Source organism: Polistes canadensis, unplaced genomic scaffold, assembly GCF_001313835.1.
Source record: "Polistes canadensis isolate GaletaPanama2010 unplaced genomic scaffold, ASM131383v1 scaffold_130, whole genome shotgun sequence".
In the NCBI taxonomy this organism is placed as follows: Eukaryota; Metazoa; Arthropoda; class Insecta; order Hymenoptera; family Vespidae; genus Polistes; species Polistes canadensis.
In genome coordinates this window covers 274,490-297,669 of record NW_014569677.1, presented here as the reverse complement: position 1 = coordinate 297,669, position 23,180 = coordinate 274,490, and the positions used below count along the sequence as shown (strand labels likewise).

Below are 23,180 nucleotides of genomic sequence, written 5' to 3'. Positions count from 1 at the left end.
CGCTTGTTAGCGAATCGCCGCTCAGGTTCATCTACGTGCTCTTGACTTTTTCCTACAAACCAAGTTTTCTAAGACTTCTCGAATAGTTCTGACGTCGTTTATTCTTCTTTCGAAAGGATGGAAAATTTGGATCGAACTTGTTTGAAATTTTCTTTCGTTAATCTTCCAATAAGGAAGATAGAAAAACAAAAATGATGGTACACGTACCACCACCACTGGTACAATATATTATTTTCCAAGGTACAATTTTTACGCAAATTATTTCAACAAATGTTCAGAAAAATGTACTTTAACATTACAACGAGTTTCACACGCACATTTACGAATATTATTAAATAATATAAATTAAAAATATTGTATTTTTTTGTATTACATAAATATTCCATTCGGAATGTATTGATTTTTCATCTGGAAATGCTTTTATGGTGGAAACATATATATTCGTATTCCCATTTATTTTGTATAAAATTGAAAAAGTTGAAAAACCCTCGTAATATGGTATAACTAAAGCGAGTTTAAAGGTACTTAACGATATACCAATAAACGTCACACTTGGTTAAAATTTAATTTAAAAAGAAGATTAGAAAATCGAATGGTCGAGTTTGCGATTGCTGTTGTTTCTCGGTTAAATCAAATTCAACAATGTATCCCCCGTTGTTTAACGTCGATCGAACCAATACCAAGAAGAAAGAAAGAGAGAGAGAGAGAGAGAGAGAGAGAGAGAGAGAGCTTTAGAAGAACAGAAGCTACGTACGAGGCAACTAATTATCGCATTCCTGGTAGAGCAGAAAACAGAACAATAGTCTCTATATCGGTGTGGTCGTTTGTCGTTCTCGCACGAAAGCACGTAACACCGAGGCAATTAATTAAGTTCCAGTCAATGAACCGAGTCACCGTTGCTACGGTTAGCCATCCATCTTGGAGAAAACACCGTGGCTAGTTCCCCCCTAGTCGTACGCCAAAGACTCTTAACTCGGAAAAGAGAACCGGATGCGATTGCGATTTCCACTTTCAAAGATTTCATTAGTCTATTAGCTTAATCTCGTTTCAACTTTTCCGGCATGTTTTCCAACCTATTTTTCCGACTGGATGCTCCAAAAGCAACCACCGTCCATTCTCTTTTCTTGACTCGATTGTAAATACGTTTGTTCGCGTTCCTAAACGAAGAAGTAGCGTCTTACGTTACCAAAACAACAATCACCTACCTATGGGATTATAATGAAGTACAATGCTATATTACATCGATTATGTAAATGCTAATAAATCGTAGACATCGATTGTCTGGAAAGCAAACGTCATAGGAAACATCGATTACCGCAGAACTATGAACGCGGTATACGCGTATATACCTAGGGGTACAGACATATTTGTACACACATATCTACCAACGCAATAGAGTCAATTTCGATAAACGATAATATCGAGATAGGATATGGTTGATATAATAATTCATTAAAATGACACGCGAAGACAAATTTCAATGTAAAACCAGATCTCTCGATCGGCGGACTATTAACTCATTTCTTTTGTTTTATCCTAAGGAAAAGTAAAGGATGAAATTAGAATAAAATCTTTTCGCGGTTAATAATAGAACGGTATGATGGTGAATGGATGAGCTCGGCTGGGCTGGTTACTCGTCGTGTTTGCCGTGCTTCCACGTTAGTATATATATGGTGTTCGTTAAACCTCCTCGAAGCGAAAGGGATCGTGCGACATCGAACGAGAATGAAGTGTGTGCGTGACTAACCTTCCTCTATCTCTCTTATGGTATATACACGTGTATGTAGAGAAAGGTAGATATATGTACACGCTCATACGTATATAGAAAGATTTCTTTGTCAGAGGAAACAGTGGCCATCGGTGGGTAGTATCGGTGGGTGACCGGCGCTAAATGCACACAGCACGATAACGTCTAGAAGCCAGAAGAGCTTTCAGTTCGAATGACAGCCCTTCGAGTGCACCGAGTCGCTCGGAAGCTCAAGGTTATTGACTGGCCACTCCATTTCAGTACGGTTCGCCGGCACATTCACAGCGTACACGCTCTCGTTCTCGCACTCGCTCTCTCCTCGTCCTCGTCCTCGTCCTCGTCCTCGTCCTCGTCCTCGTCCTCGTCCTCGTCCTCGTGTTCGAGGATATTTCGAGGGTTCGGAAAAAGGATGAAAAGAGGGACCTCGAGAAACGTATGTATCTTTGCTCTTGGACGTGCTATGGCTATCGGAATCGCTCCGGTCCATCCATTTCGAACGAGTCTCGCCGACGAGAACCGGATTGAAAGGGTGCCTGAAAAACGAACTACTGAAGGACGATCGTGGGAAAGAACTCGAGGACAACATCATTAATCGTGCTATACCAATAAATAAGACATTTTCGAGAAGGAGTAAACATCCGTTTAAAGAAATAAACCAACGGGATTTACTGTCGGCTAATCGTACCATTCGAAAATGACATTTTCTTATTGGGGCGTGTTAAATCTGTACAATGTGTACGAATTAGAAGAATATATGTTAGAAAAATGTATACCCGAGGAATAGCGAGTTCGCGATCGAACTTTAACGAATCGCCGTTGTCGATGACTCTTCCATTAATTATGTGGGAACCTTCGGCTAATGAATGGGTAGTTAGCGGGCAACGGTTGGAGCTCGTCAATAATTACCAGCCGAGGGTGCCGGTATGGTGACCCGGCTTTGATGCGCTAATTTACACCACCTGCACTAATGCCCTGTGTCGCACTAGCCCAGAACGACGACTGTGCGATTCGCTATCGGGAGATACGCCTACCGAATGTACGATGGATTAATATCCTTGTTCAATCGTTAATACGATTTTCGAAAGGATCGATTCGAATTAATACGCGTGGAGATCACGTCAACGTTTCGTTATCGTCATATCGCTAAACCTTCGACAGATAGATCGATCCCCTATCAGAGATGGGAAAATACATTTTTTAGAGCGATTCGGGAAAACAAGAAAAAAGAAAAAAAAAAAGCATAAAAATTAATAAATATTCCGTTATACACTCGACAAATATAACTATAAAGTGAATTTTTGTCGAACCACTTATAAATGAAAAAACCAATATTTTATTTATCTCGATTATATTTTCGTTGCATATCGTTAAAGAATTTATATGGCTAATAAAATGAATAAATAAAAATAATTATATATATATATATATATATAGGCGCGCGTTCGTATAGGTATAGTTACGATAAATGAAGTGTAAAAAATGTTGAACATTTATCAAAGGAAGGACAAAAAAATTGTATCGATTCGAAACCATTCGAGTAACGTCGAGGACAATCGACGAAATCGCGCAATGGGTTGTAACATTTTCGAAATTTAGTCGGAACACAAATTACAGGAAACATTCCGCGTGCTAACATGCTCGGGTGTTATGCTCGCTGGACTGTTATAAACACTCCGTGTAAACGTTCCCCGTGGTAGTAACGCGCTTTGCTTGCTTTTTCTCTCTACTCGTGAACACGAATGTCCTCCCTACCTTTTCCGTTGTTAAATTGCGACAGAGGTAGAAACAATGACTAACTGCTGCTGGCTCCTCGTGAATCCCCTAGATAACCAAATTTCGCATCCCTCCGTCTTATTATAAAAAAAAACACACAAATTTCGTCATTGTTACGGGTTATCGTATAAACGAAAATAAAAATCGATGTTTTCAAAAAAAAAAATAGATAAAACATAATATAGTACGGTTATAAAATATTTGTTAAACGCGTTATTACATTATTACAAAATCTCTCACATATATAATAAAACGGGAAGAGTATTAAACGAACGGAGGATGTTTCGGAGATGATAACTAAAAAAAAACGCAAATTAGAAATCTAAGAAGATCTATGCGCCAGCTAAAATAGCAGAGTTTCGTTATCGAATACTTGCGGTAGTAGTAGAGAAGCACCGACTGACGTCTGGCACGGCAAAGGGGAAAGTTCGATATTGATCAGACAGTGGAATGCCTCCTGTTCGCGTCAGCCAGCACGATTTCTCATCGTACCTTTATACGGACTCGTTCGAACTTTGGTCCGGTAAGTTGAACGGCTCTGAAGGAGAGATAAAAAGATAGATACATAGGGAAAAGAAAGAGAAAGAGAAAGAAGGAAGGAAGAAATGAAAGAAAAGAAAGAAGGAAAGAAAATAAAAAAAAAAGAGAGAGAGAAAGACGGACAAAGGGAAGAAGAGTCGGGCAACGTTAAAAGGAAAGGAAAGCAAAGAGGAAGAGAAAGAGAGAGATATCCGAAGGTAGCGATTGGAAAAAGGCAACTGCCAGTAGTCTGGCCCCTGTCAGGGTCAGACAATTCTGCAATAGGAGAGAGAGAGCAAGCGTGGCCTTTCGACCGAGTCTCTCACGAACGAACAAGCGGTAAATTCAATTTAGCAAGAGGAGTGAAAGAAGAATCGCGTGCGTGCACGGAAGGAGGAAAACTCTTGAGCAGCAGCACCAGCAGCAGAACGGCATAGATAACGGTAGACTAAAAATAAAAATAATCGAAATAAAAAGCGAAAAAAAAAGCTGAGAAAGAGAGAGAGCCGGATAGTGGTTACACAGATTTTTTCTCGCAATCTCGACTTAATCGAAAGGTGCCGAGAAAGAGAGACGAGAGCCATCAAACACGCCGAGAGGAAGACGAATTTCATCGTGGAAACATGCAAGCAGCAAGGGAGTAGTATACGAGGGAGCTTTCTCCGTGTCTGTCGGTTCTGTCTATTCGTCAAATGAAATACGACCTTTCCGAGACTCGTGGGCCTACATAAAACGCACATTACTCTTAAGTTTTTCTCCTACGCCGATATACCTACTACGACACGGAAGTGTTCTAAGAAAAGGGCATCGCTCGAGGGCGTCTAGCGAATCCATTTCCATCGGACGCAGTGCGAACGTTTTTCTTCTTCTTCTTCTTCTTTATCGTGCGGCAAGAAAAGATGAGCTCCTGGTTAAATTCGAACGAACGTTTTCATTCGTTACTCAAATAATAAACCCCTACTGCACATCTAAATAAAAAGAAAAATAGAAAGAAAAAAAAACACTGAATATACGATACATAATAAAATAATGAAAAAAAATCAACAAACGTTACTTCCACCAATTTGAAGGAAGGTGCGCGTAGGTGCGTCGGGGCATTAACCTATACCGGGTTGAAGTACGTCACATGGGCAGGGGGAAGAGGGGAGGGGAGGGGAGGGGGGGGGAAACGTGCATGCGATTGTTTCGCTTTGCGGTGCCATTGTTTCGCCGTATATACGTTTGCCCGCGCGTTTCGAGACGAACGCAATGAGGACAAACCGCAGCGAGCTGACACACGACTGGCTAAAAAAAATTCCACCCGCCAGTTGCATATTCATGGAAACGTCACGATATTCTCTATCTCTCTATCTCTTCATCTCTCTCATTCCCTAACTGTGCAATCCACGTGGCGCAAGATTATGCATAAAACTACGATATTACTGCGGCTTTCGGATGTTTTCGAGACGCTCTTCCCGTTCCAGTAATTTCCGAATTCATGGTAACATTTATATTGTGAGGAATGTCTACAGACTGGAATGACGTTCCTTTTATCATATACGCTTTTATTTTTAATCGTTATAGAATCGAATCTGTCCTTCATTTTACGCATATACCATAGGTGCATTTTGATGTTAGTATTGATCGAATATTGACAAATTGAAATTTAAATAAAATAACAAATTGAAATTAAAATAACTTTTCCTTCAAAGTCTCTGCGATTATTAATTCCAGATATATTCGCATTTAAATGAAATGCGTTTAGATTGACCTACTAACCTATATAATTTAATTCGATATAATTAATTTCTAACAGCTAACGATAATTCTCTCTAATTGCAAAATGGTAGAGATAAAAGAAAATGAGTTAAATTTTTGGAGTAAAACTCACCGAGAACGACAAGCTTGACCGGTCTCCCAGAAAGGAACTTTCCTCGATCGTACTCGAACGTGCATCCCCACGTTCCATCATCCTCCAATCTGACGTTATCTATGTGTAAAGCGTCTGTAGTAGAATCACTGATGTATCTGTGTCCAGTTCCGCTCATTTCCGTTCTCGTGTCTATCGTAAGCATGTCCACCGGATTTCCTTCGTGAAGCCACGCAGCTGGATTCCCATGTATTCTGTAACTTCTAATGAACGAAAAGAATGCTTGTATTTCTCTAACGATGCGTGGCACGGGCGCGCGTGTATTGTACGCGTGTATATCATACGTTATAGGAAAAGTCTAAGAATAGAAAGAAATTGAAGATCGAGTCATGGAAGAAAATGAAAAAGTATGAATTTACCTTGATCCCGACAAAAGGAGCCTAGAATAATTCCCTTCGAGCTCGCAAGGCAAGATAACCTTGGTATGTGGTTTTACGACGAGTTCTAAGGGTGGTCTCGTCGATATGGGACTCTCGTCCAACGTCGACACGCCGCTCGAAGAAAAAGAAAACGAAGGATTGTTCGTCGTCGAGGAACTAACGGACCATGCCTCTTCTTCCGGAGCCAAAAGTGCAGCGGGTTGGACGACGTTCTCGCCAAAGGATATCAAAGTCGACGATGAAGTCGTCGTACTCTTCGTTGTACTCGTCGTCGTTGTCGTCGACGTCGTAGTTCTTCGTGCTCGTCTACCACCCTCCTGCCTTCCCCCGCGAAACGCGTAAACGATCGCACCGTTTCCAGATCCTTGAACAAAATCATCGTCATCGATAAACATTATTTATATTATTATTTAATAATGTTTCTAAGAGAAATATGTAAGAAGTTATACTTCTTTAGCGTACCAAAACGATATAACCTCAATAACCTCAAAAATAACTTCAAAAAAAAAACAACATCATAAGAAACTCCAACTATCCCGCGTGCAAATATAATACTTACTCTAAATTTGTCAATAAGACGATAAAATGATAAAATAAAATAAAAGTATTGAATACAATTGATAAAGGTTTATATAAATATATATTAAAATGAATAATTATAATTTAATTTATTTATTTATATGTGAGGAAGAAGAAAGGTTTAATAAAAATAAGAAATATCGTTTTGTTCGTCGGTTTCTTTGTAAATTCTTCGCTGAATGTCTAAAACGTGTCTTCGTAGGCATCCAGTGAAAGAATAGAACGAGTGTCTTTGTTGATAGACCCAGCAGGTCGTACTTAGCAACGGCTTGAAGAGTGGGGAGGCGCGATAACAACATTTCGATATTTTCAATATTCTCGATATTTTCAAAATGATTGAGCCGCGTATTTCGAATATACGCTAAGAATCTATAATCTTTACAAATGGTACATAAATCGTTATCACGTTGAGTGCCACACGAATTCTAAAGGAAATCCTCGTCAGGCCACGCTCGTTATTTAGTATTGAATAAATGTAAAATAAATGTAAATAACTTCCAAAAATAAAGACCAAACAAATAAAATAAATAATTAGCAATAATATTAGTTTTTGCTGTGACATTTAAATTGTTTAAATTTGTATCGGTAATCACAGGCTGCGCCGATGGTTCGCAAAGTAAATTAGATGTTGACGGAATACATAAAATTTCATTCGCAAACAATTCATATCCTTATGCAATCATTTTTCTTCGCAGTCTATACTACTACGTTCCGCATTAATTTGCGTTTTGTTTTCCTTATTCTTCTTTCTACGAAGACGTTTTTCTTTACATTTCCCTGCATTAGTTTTAGCCGTCTCGAAAACTTAAACAGAAATTGAAATGTATATGGATTCTGGTCAGAAATATCAAAATATAGATATTAATCCACACTAAATATAAAAGAGTTATATCAAATTACTTTATGCATCAACGGGCATGGCGCAGTGACAGCACTAGTTCCTGCTCGATTATTTAAGTCAAGCAGCGCTTGAGTACGATTAGAACTTAGTTGGGTGACCGCTTGAGAAGAAAAATTTTGGAAATCGCTTTGCCCGCGCATCGTAAATATCGATAACTTCGTGGTGTTGATTTTTCGGTCGCATCTAACTTCAGTTTACAAAACGCGCCAAAAGAAGCGTATAACTTCAAAAATGCATTAAGAAACATGTTTGATAGTATGCAAATGTATGATGTCATTGATTAAAAGAACCGAGGATGAGAAATATAAAAGAGACGAGGATAAAAACGGGCGAGAAGAGGTTCATTATAATTCCTGATCACACCACGCTTAATCGTCCTACTCCTCTTTCCTTCCGGCTCGTCTATTGTGCGGTCCATCGTGTTACCGCTTTTCAGGACGTACCAGCGAACTAAATTAGACCGCGAACGTCGTCGTCCCTCCCTCCCTCTCTTCCACCCCCTCTCCCTCACCCTCTCTCTCTCTCTCTCTCTCGTTCTTCTATCTGCTGGCATCCACCGGTAAATATTCTAAAGACTGGGACTTGATCGAGTTAGCAGGAGCCCGGAGAATTCGATAAAGCTACGACAAGAACGGCGAGACGACGCTTCTCTCCTATCCGGCATGCCACTCTCGGCATCTCCTTCCTTCTCGCCCTCTCAAACCTCCCTTCTCCCCTACTCTTAAAGCTACCTATCGTGCTTGGTCGACCGAGAGACTTCTCGAGGAAAACTAATTATTGTACCGATGAGCGGCGAATAGCTGTAACTACCTAACACAACTAAGACCACTGTCTTCTTTCTTTTCCCTTTTTTCCGTCCCCTACCAACTTTTCTCTTTTTCTTCTTCTTTTTCTTCTTCTTCTTTTTCTTCTTCTTCTTCTTCTTCTTCTTCTTCTACCTACCTACCAACCTACCCTTTTTCCCTTCGACCCAATTCTCTTCGACTTAGGAACACCGCAATTACCCCTCTACACCCCTGCCCAAGACACCGACAACGCACCAACGCGCTAACTCTTTTTTCGTATTCCACGAAGAAGCTTCTCTGTAATCACCAAAACGAATTTCCTCGAGCTTTCTTCCCCGAGAAGAAAGAAACCCGTGCGAACAATTTGCGATAACTTTCTGTGAAATCGCTGAGATTTTGATTTCTTGCTTTTACTTTAACGTGGATATAATATATATATATATATATATATATATATATATATATATAAATGTGTACGAATAATTAATGCAATTCGGACGATAGAGGGACATGTCAAATACGTGATTGCATATTTATACTATATTACTAAGAACGTCATCGAACGAAGTATTTCTCGGAACAACGATTATAATTTGATATTATTTGTTTTCATTTATTTAGAATACGTCAAAGTAGTTATACTTACGGAAAGCTTCTATATATTCCATAAATTCGATGGAACGACTTGGTTAATTCGTTTTACTTTCGAATAACGAGATTCCATATCGACCTATATAAAAGTTCTATCGAATCGTAACTACTTTCCGTTAGATTGCATCGAACTTCGATTGATTCCCGTTGTATGTACGACTTTGTGCTTTCGTACAAAAGGAAAATCTCCCTGGCGGAATAAATAAAATATATATATATATAGGTTCTCTCGCGCGAAGCAATATAAAAGCAGGAGGAAAATGGGTAATGTTGCTTCGGAGCTTACGTTGACACGGTGAACGCGGAAATTCGAGTGGATCGATGCGACGTATCTCAAAGAACAAAGAGGAAAAAGAGAGAGAATAAATCGTAAAAGAAAAGCTCGAATATAATACGATAACGATACCACGGTATCGCCCACTAGTGAACAGTCAACCTTCATCAATGTTCTAGGTGATATTCTGGCTCGGTTATACAGACCCATCGAGTAGATGTTGTTCGACGTTGATGCATGCATTATTCAAGCGATGTATCCATTCATTATTCATGTCATGATCAATGGATGTCAACAGATTGCGATCTGTACCTGGATAGATCGATGTGACAGAAAGCGAAAGCAAGAGCCGATTGAATGAGTTCAAGGATGTTGGTAAAAATGAAAACACAAAGTACATTTGTTGTACGTGTATATCTATGGGATATATGTGTACCGACTGTACACACACACACAAACAAACAGAGTAAAGATCGAAAATTTTCATCATCGAGCACTACCTATGATGGGTAGTAGAGCTTGTTTCGATTCAGCCTTCATTACTTCCCATTATTATTACGCGAATGTGTGAGGTTTCTCGCATCAGCTAGCGTTGTTAGCAAAATAATACGAACTTAACGAAGCAACCCTGCTAATTATGGAATCACAAGGGAACCTTTTACTCGCCGAGCTATACAATTTTTGTTTCTCGCGTAACAACAAAACTGCCCGTCAAAGTTGAAAAGTACGCGAGAGTTCGCGTTGAAAACTGAAATAATTCGAAAGAAATAAATGCCAGGAAGTACGAGTTTGTTAATCATTCTATTTGGGGTGAATTTCGGTAACGCTTCGAACGTTATCTTGCAAAAATGTAAGTTAAATAAGTGAAAACTTTGAACTAGGAAATAACTAGCAGAGAGAGAAGATATCTTTGTCAAAGCTACGAAAATTTGCGATTCTTCCCGTTGGATTCGTTTCGTTCGGCGCCAACGTAACGATCGCGAATTCTCGTCTCGAAGATAGTTCTCAATTGTGTGAGTCCTTGCAACGAGAAATCCATCCGCACTCTGCATTCAAATCGAAGCCAAGTCGTGTTCGAGGGTCGAACGGAAAGTTTCATCGAAGGTTTTACCGAATATCATGGCAAAGATGAACTTTGTGAAAAATGTAAGAAAAAAGAGAAAGAGAGAAAGAGAGAGAGAAAGAAATAAAAGAAAGTAGGAGGATGGAGAGAAAATATGCGACGGTATTCTTGCTTCGTACACACGTATAAAGCGATAAAGATCAGAGGAGGATCGTGTACTGGAGCGTGGCTGCGAAGAAAGAAGAGACCAACAAAAAAAAGTGAGTAAACAGGAAAAAGCGGAGAAAGAAGAAGGCAAGAGGAGGATATCGTAAAAAGAAAAAAAGAAAGAAACGGAAGAAAAGTCGAAAGGAAAGGAGGAGGTCGCGATGCCTGATGTATACCGTCGAGGGAACTTATCTCTTTCGCAAAATTCGTAGCACGAACGTCTTTGATGGCAATAGGAGTGATTCTCATCTAACCCGCACCTTTACCTCGGTTCTCTCTCCTCGTCCTATTTCCCCCCTCATCTTCGCCGGTTCGCTTTTGCCTTGTCCTTCCCCCCGACGACGCTATCTCTCTCTCTCTCTCTCTCTCCCTTTCTCCCCCGCGAGCGATTCTCTAATCCCCCTCCTTCTCTCTCTCTCTCTCTCTCTCTCTCTCTATCCTATCTTTTGCTACTATCCTTAAGTTAGTGTCATCCCGTACTAAGCCCAATGTAATACCCTTTGGTATCTAGAACGGTTACGGAGCGCCTTTGGTTCCTTGCTCCAATCAAAGCGATGCTCATCGTTAAGCCGTATCGACGACCTATATCGCTGTGACAAAGGAGTCCTAAGGCAAAAGGAGGGTAGGGCAGGGGAGGGAGGGAGGATAGTTTCTTGCGCGCAACAACAGATTCGATATAGGGGTAAACGGGAGCAGGTGCAGGTAAGCAGAAATCGTTAGAATCGATATAACGATAACGATAATGGTTGTCGAGCGCGAACATCCGGAACAATCGCATATCCATTTGTTTTTAAACGCTGGGGAAGCAGGGGCTACGGCTGATATTATAAAAATATCAAATCGGCCCCGATTAGCTTTTTTCTCTTGATATCTCGGCGAATTCCTTTTTCTCTTAGTCGGGTTTTTTTCGTTCATCAGCGATCGAGCCCGAGCGTCGTTCGTTAAACGAAACGACGATGTTTTTCCGCTCGGAGACTACGCCTCGAGAAATAGGGAAAAGCACTGGCAACACATACCTCTTCTTGGGCTACTGCACGCTCCGCGAAATGCTACCGGAGGTAAACGCATTTTTTACCCTCCCTCCTCGCTCTGCCAGTAATAACGCTCCGTTAGGGGCGTAACAAAAAAAAAAAAAAAAAAAAAAAAAAAAAAGGAAAGGAAGTAAGCACACTTATAAACGTACGCCACCACGGCAGCACAACCAACCCTAAACAACTTCCGATAAGCACCACCACCACCACCACCACCACCACTCACTGTAGTACTCGCTACACGAAACTACCTCGACACCGACGATGTCTCATTCCTCCCGTCGGCGCTTCTACTGTTCCCAATACGAAGTAATTAAATTTAACATTTTGTATGCACACACAAAAAGGAAATTAATTATCATTCGAAAAGCAGGTTGGTAATTAAAAACTCGAAAATAATTGTACCCACTCGTACTTACGCACATTAAACGCAATAACACTCTACGCGAAATTAGAAAATTGTTCGGAGAAATTTCTTTTTCATTTCTTTTTTTTTTATTATATAATATTTTCTCCTCTTTCTCTATCCTTTTTCCTATTTTTTCTTTTATTCTTTTTTTTTCCTTTTTTCCCTATCGTACGTGTCTAAAGTTATAAAATAAAATACAATTCCGGTGTAATAATCGAGAAATTCGAGCACGTGCACGATCTCTTGGTAACGCGTCGCACGTAATCGTTATCCGAAACTACTCCCATTCTAATTTCAATTGCCCCCAATCTTTGATATCAATTAACGTGGCACGCGTTTTACCCTCTCTCTCTCTCTCTCTCTCTCTCTTTCCTTCTATAATAATAAGGACTTTAAATTAAGAAAGAAATTTTAATAATCGCCGAAATGGGTCTCTCGCTCTCGTCCTTCGTCGTTTCATTTTCTCTTGCTTAATATCATAGCACGTTCACGATTAGATCGTACTTTAGTCAAATATCGCAAAGAATTTAAGCGAACGCGGAAAAAATCGCTTCATGATTACTTTGATTCAGAAACACAATGAAATGAATCATTAAATAACATAAAAGCCCGGAGAAAATGAGCTTTCGTCGGTATCAAGGAGGATCCTCCTCCTCCCCCTTTCTTAAAGCCCCGTCCCAACGCAAGGCTCCATTAGCGAGTACCACTGTCCATTCGGTTAGCGGATTTGGCTGGATTCTAATCTAACCGCAGAGCATGCCTTCTAATATAGATAGGCTTGATTAATTCCGCGGTAACACACACACCAAAATGCGTGCGCGTATACGTGCGCAGAACTGAGAATGCGATCGTAACGATAAAAGGGAAAGAGGAGTAATGTTTTACGAAGCAGAATGTGAGTTTGTCAAAGTTCAAGGGGAAAAAAGGGCACGAGGAGAACGTTACCTATAAGCGAGAGAAAAATGAAAAAAAAAGAAAAAAAAGAGAAAGAGAAAAACGGAAAAAAAAGAGCGATAAGCGTTCGATCGCCAACTCGTCGTCGTCGTCGTTCCGAGGGCGCGTGTCGAAATCAAAGGGGGAAAATATAGGTATGGTTCGACGAACTATGCAAATTAAATTGAAGAGAGAGAGAGAGGTACTCGAGTGCAGACAGCGCGCGAGCTCTCCTGTCCCAGAGAAACGAATAAGATCGTTCTTTCTCCGTCTGGCTCGTTTGTTCACTCGCGCGATCGAGTACTCTTGCCGGCTGGTGCTTGCCAAGAGTCCAGGCTACGGATTAGAGAGTTATTGACTGCAAACACACACCGGTAGGTCCTCTCCGGTGCAACTGGTTCTCTCCTCTCTTTGCTCGATACGGATATTACTCGAGGGGTAGATCGATAAGGTCACTACTACTCGTAGGAATCGACTACGAACCTCGAGCCCAGTGATTCAAGTATTCGGATGAAACGAGAAAACATGGCAGAGGTCTCCTACCTTTCGATTACTTGCTTTCTCTCATGCTGTTTGTAAAATTGGAAGAGGTAACCGTACCAAAAAGTCAACTAGATAAAGATAAAGTTAAAAACGCAGAGAGAGAGAGAGAGAGAGAGAGAGAGATTGAGAGAGAGGGAGAGGGATTTCCTCCCCTTCCGAAATGATCGTTTATTTTCCCTGTGACGGTAACGAGAAGGATTTTTTGATGCTCGCTCGAGCCGAAAGGATCTCGTTTTTCTTTCTACTTCTTCGCTACGGTTTTTGCTTAGAAGATACAACCGGAGGGACCTTGCTTACACTGTCCACGGATTTTCCACAAGGTTTACTCTAACGCGTTCCTTCTTTCTCGGATTTTCTAAATAAACCTGTCTCTTTCGTATACAACTAAAGTAACCATTTTTATGTGTCTCTCAAAACATACGATATTTTCTTCTTCTTTCCATGCTCAAATATCGTGGAACGAGCATATACCCCGCGGTACGTATATCTTATTCTTAACGTTCTTTCCAGATATACCAGTATTATTCGCGTGTATCTTTTTTAGTAATTAACATGTGATTTACGCCCCTTTTTTTTTTCTTTTGCCCCTAACGAGTAAAGAAAAATACAGAGAACGGTAACAGGATTTTCGCGAGTTTGTTGAGTTTTTGTCAGACTGGAAACGAACTTTTCTCAAGCTTCGTCGTGTCTCGCGGAAAAGAATTCAGTTGGAATTTTGAAAAACACGAAGCTCTCGCTTCGTCACGTATCCACCGTATATATATATATATATACCCTCGAGGGTATTGTACGTGGTAAGAGTCAAGAGACGAGAAAGGATATCGTGCGTCCTGTTGGCTGGCCATGCGCCACATCTGAAAGAACCAACCAGAAAGAAATCTCGCAAACCAGTTCCCAGCCCTTCGCTCGATATATAGGCTCAACGTTCGAGACCGAGATATTGAGTGATTGATACACTTGCCAAGCGGAGCTTACAAGTTTTCTGAAGCTTCGCCAAAACCGAAATCCGGATGCCCGATGCGCCGAGTCCAGTAGTCCATGCCAAACCGGAAATGACCTCCTGCCTTTATGAAAGTAGAGATCGCCTATCCGATCTATTTCCATTCTATCTAATTGTTATCGTTACTTTCGATCGTTTTACATAATCGAAACACCGAGTTCCGAATCTCTTTGCCAAGAAGAAATACGGACCTAACAATTTTTTCCCATTCAATTTTACCACCAAAGGAATTTCAGTTAAGTTTCTACTTTATGAAAATGTATTTAACGAATTAAATACCATCACCTCTCGTTATTGCGTATTTATTGCAAACGACGTTAATAATATCCAATGAGGAAAGGAATCCTCGAAACGATTAAACTTATCGTACCAATTATGACGAGTCGTTTATTTTGAATTCTCGGTAATCCATAGATTATCATTTTCATTGCCTAGACGATTCCTAAAGTTCCAAAGTTACAAACGAAATAATTGAAAAGACTTTAAGGAAGATTTGGATTACCAGATCTCTTATAATTTATTTATGATCGATTATATGGTTACTCGTACCACCAGTCGGGAGAGTATTTGATAGAAACGAAAGATTAATTAAAACGTCTAATGAATGTAACGAGAACATTGCTTTCTACTTAAGATCACGGGCTTGTGCTTATCTCGGAACATCGTAATTCCTCCTGGATAAGGGAAACTTTGCTTTACGTTTTCCGAATAACGCAACATCTGCCGCGCTGATCCAACGAATACTTTTGCTTGCACGCGTCCATCATCATAATGAATAAATAATATCAAGCCCTTAATTATTCTTTTCTATTCTTTTTCCGTTCGTTCGAAAAAAATAAAACAAAAAGTAACAGTCGAGCAGTCGGGAGAGCAAACGAATTTCTGTCGTTCGAAACGAGTTCCATCGAAAGAATCGAGCCTTTCCTTCAGTCTTTTCTAGAGAGTACTAAATCACTGGTAGCACGAGTGACGTTATTAATGAAGCGCTAATGGCAAGAGCCACGAGTGTTTCACGTTCGTATTCGACCACTCATCCCTCGGTACTTAACCGTAATTGTTATCGTACTCGAACCCTGTCTTTCTCTCTAATCGCGATGCACGAGGATCGATTCGGTGACTCTTTACTTTTCATTTTTTGTCTGCACATACAAAAGAGCAACTAGAGATGATAATAACGCGACTGTTCGACGTGTTAGGATAACTTTTCGGACGACGTCAAATTTCTTTCAAGTGTGAAAGAAGAAAATAAATAAATTGATGCTTCGAATCGTTTGATCGAATTTATTAACTTCGCTCTGTGTTCTTATTTCATATTTTTCTTTACTTATATATATATATTAGAATGAAAAGAAAGAGCAAACAATGAGGAAGCGCGAATCGTTTAACGCCTTAGCCGGAAAACGCGAGTTCCATTTACCCTGACGAAAAATTCCTCTCGGGGAAGCGTTTCGCGAATTTACGAGCATTCGGTAGAGGCCCTTAAGGAAATGCAGAGGGTACATAAAACGACGCGGGTTTTCCACGTCGGAGATACTTTTATCGCTTACACATTTAGCGCGGCCGAGAGAATTGCCTTGGCCGTGAGCGAGAGAGAGAGAGAGAGAGAGAGAGAGAAGAGAAGGAATGAAAGGAGAAAAGAAAAGAAGCAGCCACTGCTGAAAGAATGGGAGAGGGTTGCGAAAAAAGAGAAAAACACGGAGATAGGAAGAATGAAAAAGAAAGGGGAAGAAAGGGGAAGAAAGAGGACAGTCGTTGCTCGCATCCTCTTCCATTCTTCGACCCCTTTTTCCTCTTGCTTGCAGTAAGGAGGGTAATACCGTCGCGTGGTCGTCGTAAAAATGAGAGAATAAAGAATTCGCGTTCGCTTACCGTGGCTAATAGAATTACCGCGAAAGAAGAACGGACGCGCCTATCGTCGTCGCAGACGTTCGCGCGTTATCATGGTGGTGGAAATGATGGTGCTGGTGGTGGCAATGATGGTGTTAGTGGTGGTGGAACACGGACGATCGCGACAGTCGCTTGACTTCTCTTCTATACGATTATTTTATATCTCTTACGAGATAAAACCATTTTCCCTTCTCTTTCATTCTATATCTTTTTCAAACGGGACTTTTCTTTCTCTCTATCTCGATATTGACGAGCTTATAACTTTTCTTTATTCTTTTCAACTTTCTTTCTTCCTTTCTTTCCCATTTATTTATTTATTTGTTTGTTTTATCTCTCAATACGAAATTTTTGAATAAGGTCAACGCGTTTATTTATATCCCTCTTTTTTATTTTCCCTTTATTACCCATCCCTATTTCTAAGAAATATCTCGAAGTATCTTTTAAATGAAACTTTAACCTTTTCATCGAAATGAAAACGTTCTAGAAGTATATATTTTCCTTTGAGTTGCTACGATTTCTCGATGAGAACGAGCTTTCGATGGACGATGGCGAATTTTGTGTTGTTACCGCAACATCGCGGTTAGTATATATACCTGACACGTACACACATATACACGCATACGTATATAGATACACATCTCTCTCTCTCTCTCTCTGGAAGGAACGTTTTCACATCAACGTCGAGTAAAGTTCTTCTTTCCGTTAGCTTCGAACAAGTTGGCTGCGTCAGGTGCAGCGAGCGTATGTTGCTGCACCTTTACCGCTACTTTTGATGATCTATATATATATACGAGTTTGCGAATGATCGAAGAATCGAAAATATCCTTGCTTATTCTGCCAGTTAGAAACTTCGTTCGTTCTTTAAGTAATTATATCGTAACTATCTCGTACATGGGGGGTTTCTAAACATTTGACAAATTTCCACCCTATTATCGGCGTCGATCGATTTTCATTTGGCTGACGTTAGATATTTAGATTTCTTTCGAAATGAGGGAATATAACTGGCTCGTGATAGGATCGGTTTGTTTGGCTGAAATGCGATTACCGATGCCACCGCGCCATCCAAGTTTTCATCCACGATAACCATCCACGTCCATCCTCGCGTATCGAGCGTCCATTAATTACCGCCGGAGGAAGAACGTCTGCTACCGACGCACTTCGTCATTATTCAACGAAACTTCCAAAGCTAAAAAAAAAAAAGGAAGGGAAAAAAAACAAAAGGAAGAAAAAATATTACAACGAAAAAATAAGAAAGAAATAAAGAAAGAAAGAACTCCCGACTTGGAAGTAAAAGTTTTGTCGCTTTTCCATTCCTGGTGTGATGCTCATAAATATAAACGGCTGTAAAAGGAAATGGTAGATAGGAAGGATCCCTTTCGATCTTCCAAAAATATGTGCCCTTTAAATTTATTTCGGAACACGATGAAATCCCAATGAGATTTATGTTTCATTGGATATTTTATCCTCTATTATTTTCGTTCGAATATTATTTAAGAAATGACGATGATTAAGAAATTTGATTTGATATATCAGATAATAATCGACGACGTAATACTATTTCTCTATTCTTTCATATCGTCAATTTATAGATGATTCTGTTCTCCGTCCATTTCTCTTGCTCACATGTGTGCTATCTTCCAGCACTACGAGTATGGTCTCCTCCCTATCTTGCTTACCACCAACCGTTCCATTGTTCGTACCATTTTCACGCTTGAAAGGTGAGGACGAACGACGAACGACACGACGAGCGACACGACGAGAACGAGGACGAGGACGAGAACGAGGACGAGGACGAGGACGATACCAAAGACGGGTGGGCAACTTCGAACGAGGAACTTCGGTAGCATATCCGTGCGACCGGCCCCACCTTCCGGCCCCACCTTCCGGCCACAGAAACCATCCTCGAAACGTCCACGGTAAACCGCCGACCAAAATCCGTAAGACTAGCCCGAAAACGACGATTTCCCTTCTGTCAGCAAGAACTCGGTTCGACTATCGACAAAGACATTTTCGCCTTTTTATCTTTCAAATGAATCATTTTAATGATCTCATACAAACAATTCAACTCTACAAACAAACTCTATCAAAACAATTTCATTTCAATCTTTTCTTACATTTTCTACATAACAGTAGGATAAAAGAAATCGTTTCTTTGGTACGCATATGTTTGTTTTGTAAAGCGATATCACTTGAAATAATCTGTCATGTAGTATGTATCAGCGCTGAAATATGTAATATAACATTATATCTGGGTAATCTAAATAAAGCCACTTCCATTTATTACTCCCTACGGTGCGGAAAGAACTTATAGAGACAACCTAAAATATAGAAATTTATAAAATGAAAGACACTTGAAATATTTGTCATTAATCTTCCGATCAATTTATCGAATGTTTCGCGATAAATATCGGTAAGAGAGAAGTTATCTTGAAGAAGGGATACAGATACGTGCCGTTTGTCTCGACGTTGTACCTACCCGTCCTAGTAAGTAAGAGAACGAGGAACAATAGGTGGTCTTCTCGCAAAACTCGCTCCTTCTTCCGATCCTCTCTGGCAGCCCGTGAAGAAGCCGGGTACTTTTCGTGAGCGAACGAACGCGACGTACAGAAACTAGGGAGAAACTGGGAGAGCCATTTTTAGGTCGCTTTCATTTGACACTGCCATCCGTCTTCGCTGGTGGAAATAAACCGGCGACTACCTTCCACGCGAGTAGCATCACCAATGGCTCCGCCTCGTTTCCGCTCTTTCCATTCTTCCCGAATAATCCGTTCTCACTCTTCTAGACACCTTATATAGGTCTACTGTTCAATGTCTACGCGTACAAGTATATATATATATAGGTACCCTACTGGTCAAAATTATTTCATCATCTTACAAAATCATTCAAACGTAATACCAATTTATTATCCAATTTATATATATATATATATATATAAATCGTAGATTAATACACTCTCGTGTCTTAAAAAATCAAAAATGTGAAACGCTTTACGATTTTGCGTGTCATCCTTGCGCAGGGGCCATGCTAATCTTCTCTGTATCGTTCCAATTTTAGTATATGTACTGCCGTAGCAAGTACAATATATATATATATATATATATATATTTTCAATCTATCGATTGTATACTTTTCTACTCTTTCCATCTTATTTCATAAAAAATTGCAAAAGTTCTAATTTAGGATAGGAAGAATATAAAGCCAGAGTGATGGCTAATTCGACGAAGCTAAGATATTAATATTTGAAAAGCAATCTGTAAGTTTTGTGTCCATCTTGTTGCGAGCTTTTTAATATAACCAATTTATTAGAGTAATTTAGTCTGGAAGATAAATTCTCCCCCCTTCCCTCTCCCCCCGTTCTTTGTATTGTCTTCGTGTAAAATTTGTGATTTCGTACAACACACTTGGTAAAATAATTTTGAACGGTAGTGTATGTATTTTTCTTTATAAATGTAGTTATATATTATATCTAACCGCACACACGTAGAAAGATTTAGGTACACAGAGAAATATATATGCACGTATATGTAGCCATTTTGAAGGTACTGACAAAGAGGCGATAGTAAATCCTGAATATAACGTAATAGTCCTAGAGGAACGTACGAGCCAAGCGTAAAATGAGATCCGTCTCGCTCTTGTACGCTTCTTTTCGAGGACAGTGAAGAATTATCGGCCTCTGGATATATACCGAAGGAAAGTAAACGATCTCGCGTAGCTATCCAACTCGTCGTCGTCGTCGTCGTCGTCGTCGTCGTCACGATATTCGATCGTAGTGTACCGAGAAAAAAGTATTATGTACCAACGAAGAAAAGTAGAGTTAGGAAAAATGTTAAAAAGACCATCCTAAGCGGGACAAGTTTCCGGTCACGCGAAGACATGTCAACGATATCGATCATCTCGCTAGACATCCATCTTTTTTCCTCTTCGTTCACCAAAGTTAATATTTTCTAAATCGATCGTAAGCTATTAAATACTTTATTGCATGCTGGAAAAAGTATTGAGATGTCGATGGCGTTAAGATTTACATTTGATTACTGCTAATCGATATAGGAACTCTTTCTTTCAAATAAACTTTATCTCGTGGTAATATTATATTAATTAATATTAATTAGAATAAATATAGAATCGTTCGAAAGGGATTCGGAAATAAAAATGAAAAAAAATAATTTATGACATTACAGAGAAGATGATCTTGTTAAAATTCAATGATACACATTCGGATGAGAGTTATTAAAGGTTTTTTTTTTTCTTTTACTTGAATATAATATCTTTCCTCTTACATTTTCCTCGTTATCGATAATAACGATAATAAACCAGGAAATACTCGATACGACGTTTTATTTTTCTCAAATGATAAAACACTGGAAGAAATAATAATCAACAAAAAGGGAAATCAAAGATGAGTACGAGTTGGTATCATAACTCGACTTTGGTTTATTTATCAGCAAAGCCAGTAATTAATAGAACGCGATTAATCATGTAAAACTGGTACATCGTGCAATTTCGTAGATCTTCCGGGCAACGGCAGTACTACCGCTAACAATTCAGCGATACCTCGTCCCTTGCCCCTTCTTTGCCAGGCCGCTATCGAATAAAATGAATGACATGAAACAGAGCTACGAGACTGCGGACGGTATTTAGCGTTTTCCGATATACGAACTCGTTGGTCCGACGTTGTTATTACTCCGGGGCCGAGTCCCAACGCTTTTGTTTTCCCTCTTAAAAATTATTGCGGCTCTTTGCCGATTTTCATTCGCGAATCAGATTCGTTTTTCGCCGCTCGAATGCATTCGAGTAAGCGAGAGAGAGAAAGAGAGGGGGAGGGAGAGAGAGAGAGAGAGAGGGAGAGAGAGAGAGAGAGAGGGAGAGAGAGAGAGAGAGAGGGTGAGAGAGAACATGGCCATTCTTCTACGAGCAATAATTCCTACACCATTCTCCCCTCACCCCACCAACATTTCTCTTTTCCGCGATAGTGGCTTTAATAATGTTGTCTTCTCGATTAACGATCGCCATTACCTCAATAGATGTTCTTTTCTCGAACCGAACGAACTTCTCTCGTAGATTCATTGATCCTACCAGTTTCTACGAGCGAAACGAACAAAGAGGGATATTTTCCGAGCGTTTAAATCTGTAAAAAAAAAAAAAAACAAACAATTTATGAAAAACACAGGTCATTCTACTTAGTACGATGTCCGGCATATGGAGTATTTGATATAATAAGTAACGAGTCATTTTTATATTATCTATACATACAGAATACAATACTTTCTTCAATATACTGTAAACGATCGTTTATTAATCGAAGGATATAAACAATAAGAATATAAATAATTTAATATTTAAAGTATGTTAATAAATATGTAATACTTATACTAGTACATATATGTTTAAACAATCTGAAATATAACGAAAGTGTATTAAAATATTATAATAATTGTTAATTAATCGAAATAAATGTGTATTGCAATTTAGAAACATTGAGTATATGTTCGGAGCACCGTCTCCCTCGAAATTCCCCTTCAGACTGCCACTTTCTCCTCTATACAATTTGTTTTTATTAAATATTGTTTACATAACTTTCCGAACGTTGTGCATGTATATAAAGGGAATATTATACGGAAAGTCATATAAACGAGATTGAATAAAAAGATAATGAGGCAATCGATCGACCAGCTGTTCCATCTTCCTCTCTCTCTTTTTCATTATTTTAAAAAAAAAATGTAATTCGTTAAAATTCATTCTAGTAAAATCGAGGAAAATGAAGACGAAGCTTAAAAGTTTATTTTCGTAAGATCCGCGGCTAAATTTGTGGAACGCTTTGGAGGGCGTGTAAACACGAACGGTTAGAGGTACGCGCGGAGAACCGTTCGATGAGCACAAGTTGGAAACTCATCCTTAAGCTACCTATCCATCCATCGAAGCAAGCAAGCAAGCAACCCCTCGGAGGTGGGGCCTTACCCCGGCGAGTGGTCGCGCGCGCACCACCCTGCAGCGTACTTTCAGCCTCCGGCCTTGTTTTTCGGTTTCTCAACGACTTAGCGGCCTTCGCGGGGGTCTACGTGACGAAAATAACAAGAAGAGGTAAATCGCTTTGCAAACGGGGCCCACCCATAAGTCGTTCGACGCGAACGACGACAGACGATAACTTTATTTTCTGCAAGGAAAAATATATAAGCAAGTAGCTACCTATTTTTAAACTTCCTCCTTCTTATTCCACTTCTGAATTCCCGTACGAAAGGATTCCACTTACAATTTTTAACCCTATCCACATAAACATTATTCACGCTAGAACAAATTGTGTGTGTTTTCTTTTCTTTTCTTTTTTACTCTCCGTTGTTACAGGTTCGAGAATTCGCTTCTCTACGAACACCTTCTTCTCACGCGAGCTTTTCCCCTCCATCCATTTTACCAACCGTGCCCACGTTGCTTGTTTGACTTTAATAATCTGACGGAAACTAGTAATCCAACGTGGCCTGATAGAACGTTGACTTAGTAGAACAAATAATGTAAAGCAATGCAAACTAATTTAATAATATGTTTTAAGCGATTAACATTGTTTTAATATGTAAGATTTCGTAAAGATATTTTCGC

General features: G+C 39.7%; 1 protein-coding gene across 6 annotated transcripts in view; it reads right to left on the bottom strand.

Moving 5' to 3' along the window:
• Nucleotides 1–23,180, bottom strand: part of LOC106788244 (roundabout homolog 2) — a 208,369-nt gene that overhangs the window by 90,722 nt on the left and 94,467 nt on the right. For all 6 annotated transcript variants that reach the window (XM_014751341.1, XM_014751344.1, XM_014751343.1 and 3 more), the window contains 2 exons: nucleotides 6,308–6,692; nucleotides 5,910–6,151 (listed from right to left, as the gene is read on the bottom strand). In XM_014751341.1, the coding sequence (XP_014606827.1) occupies nucleotides 5,910–6,151; nucleotides 6,308–6,692 (627 nt within the window). The remainder of the gene's footprint in view (nucleotides 1–5,909; nucleotides 6,152–6,307; nucleotides 6,693–23,180) is intronic.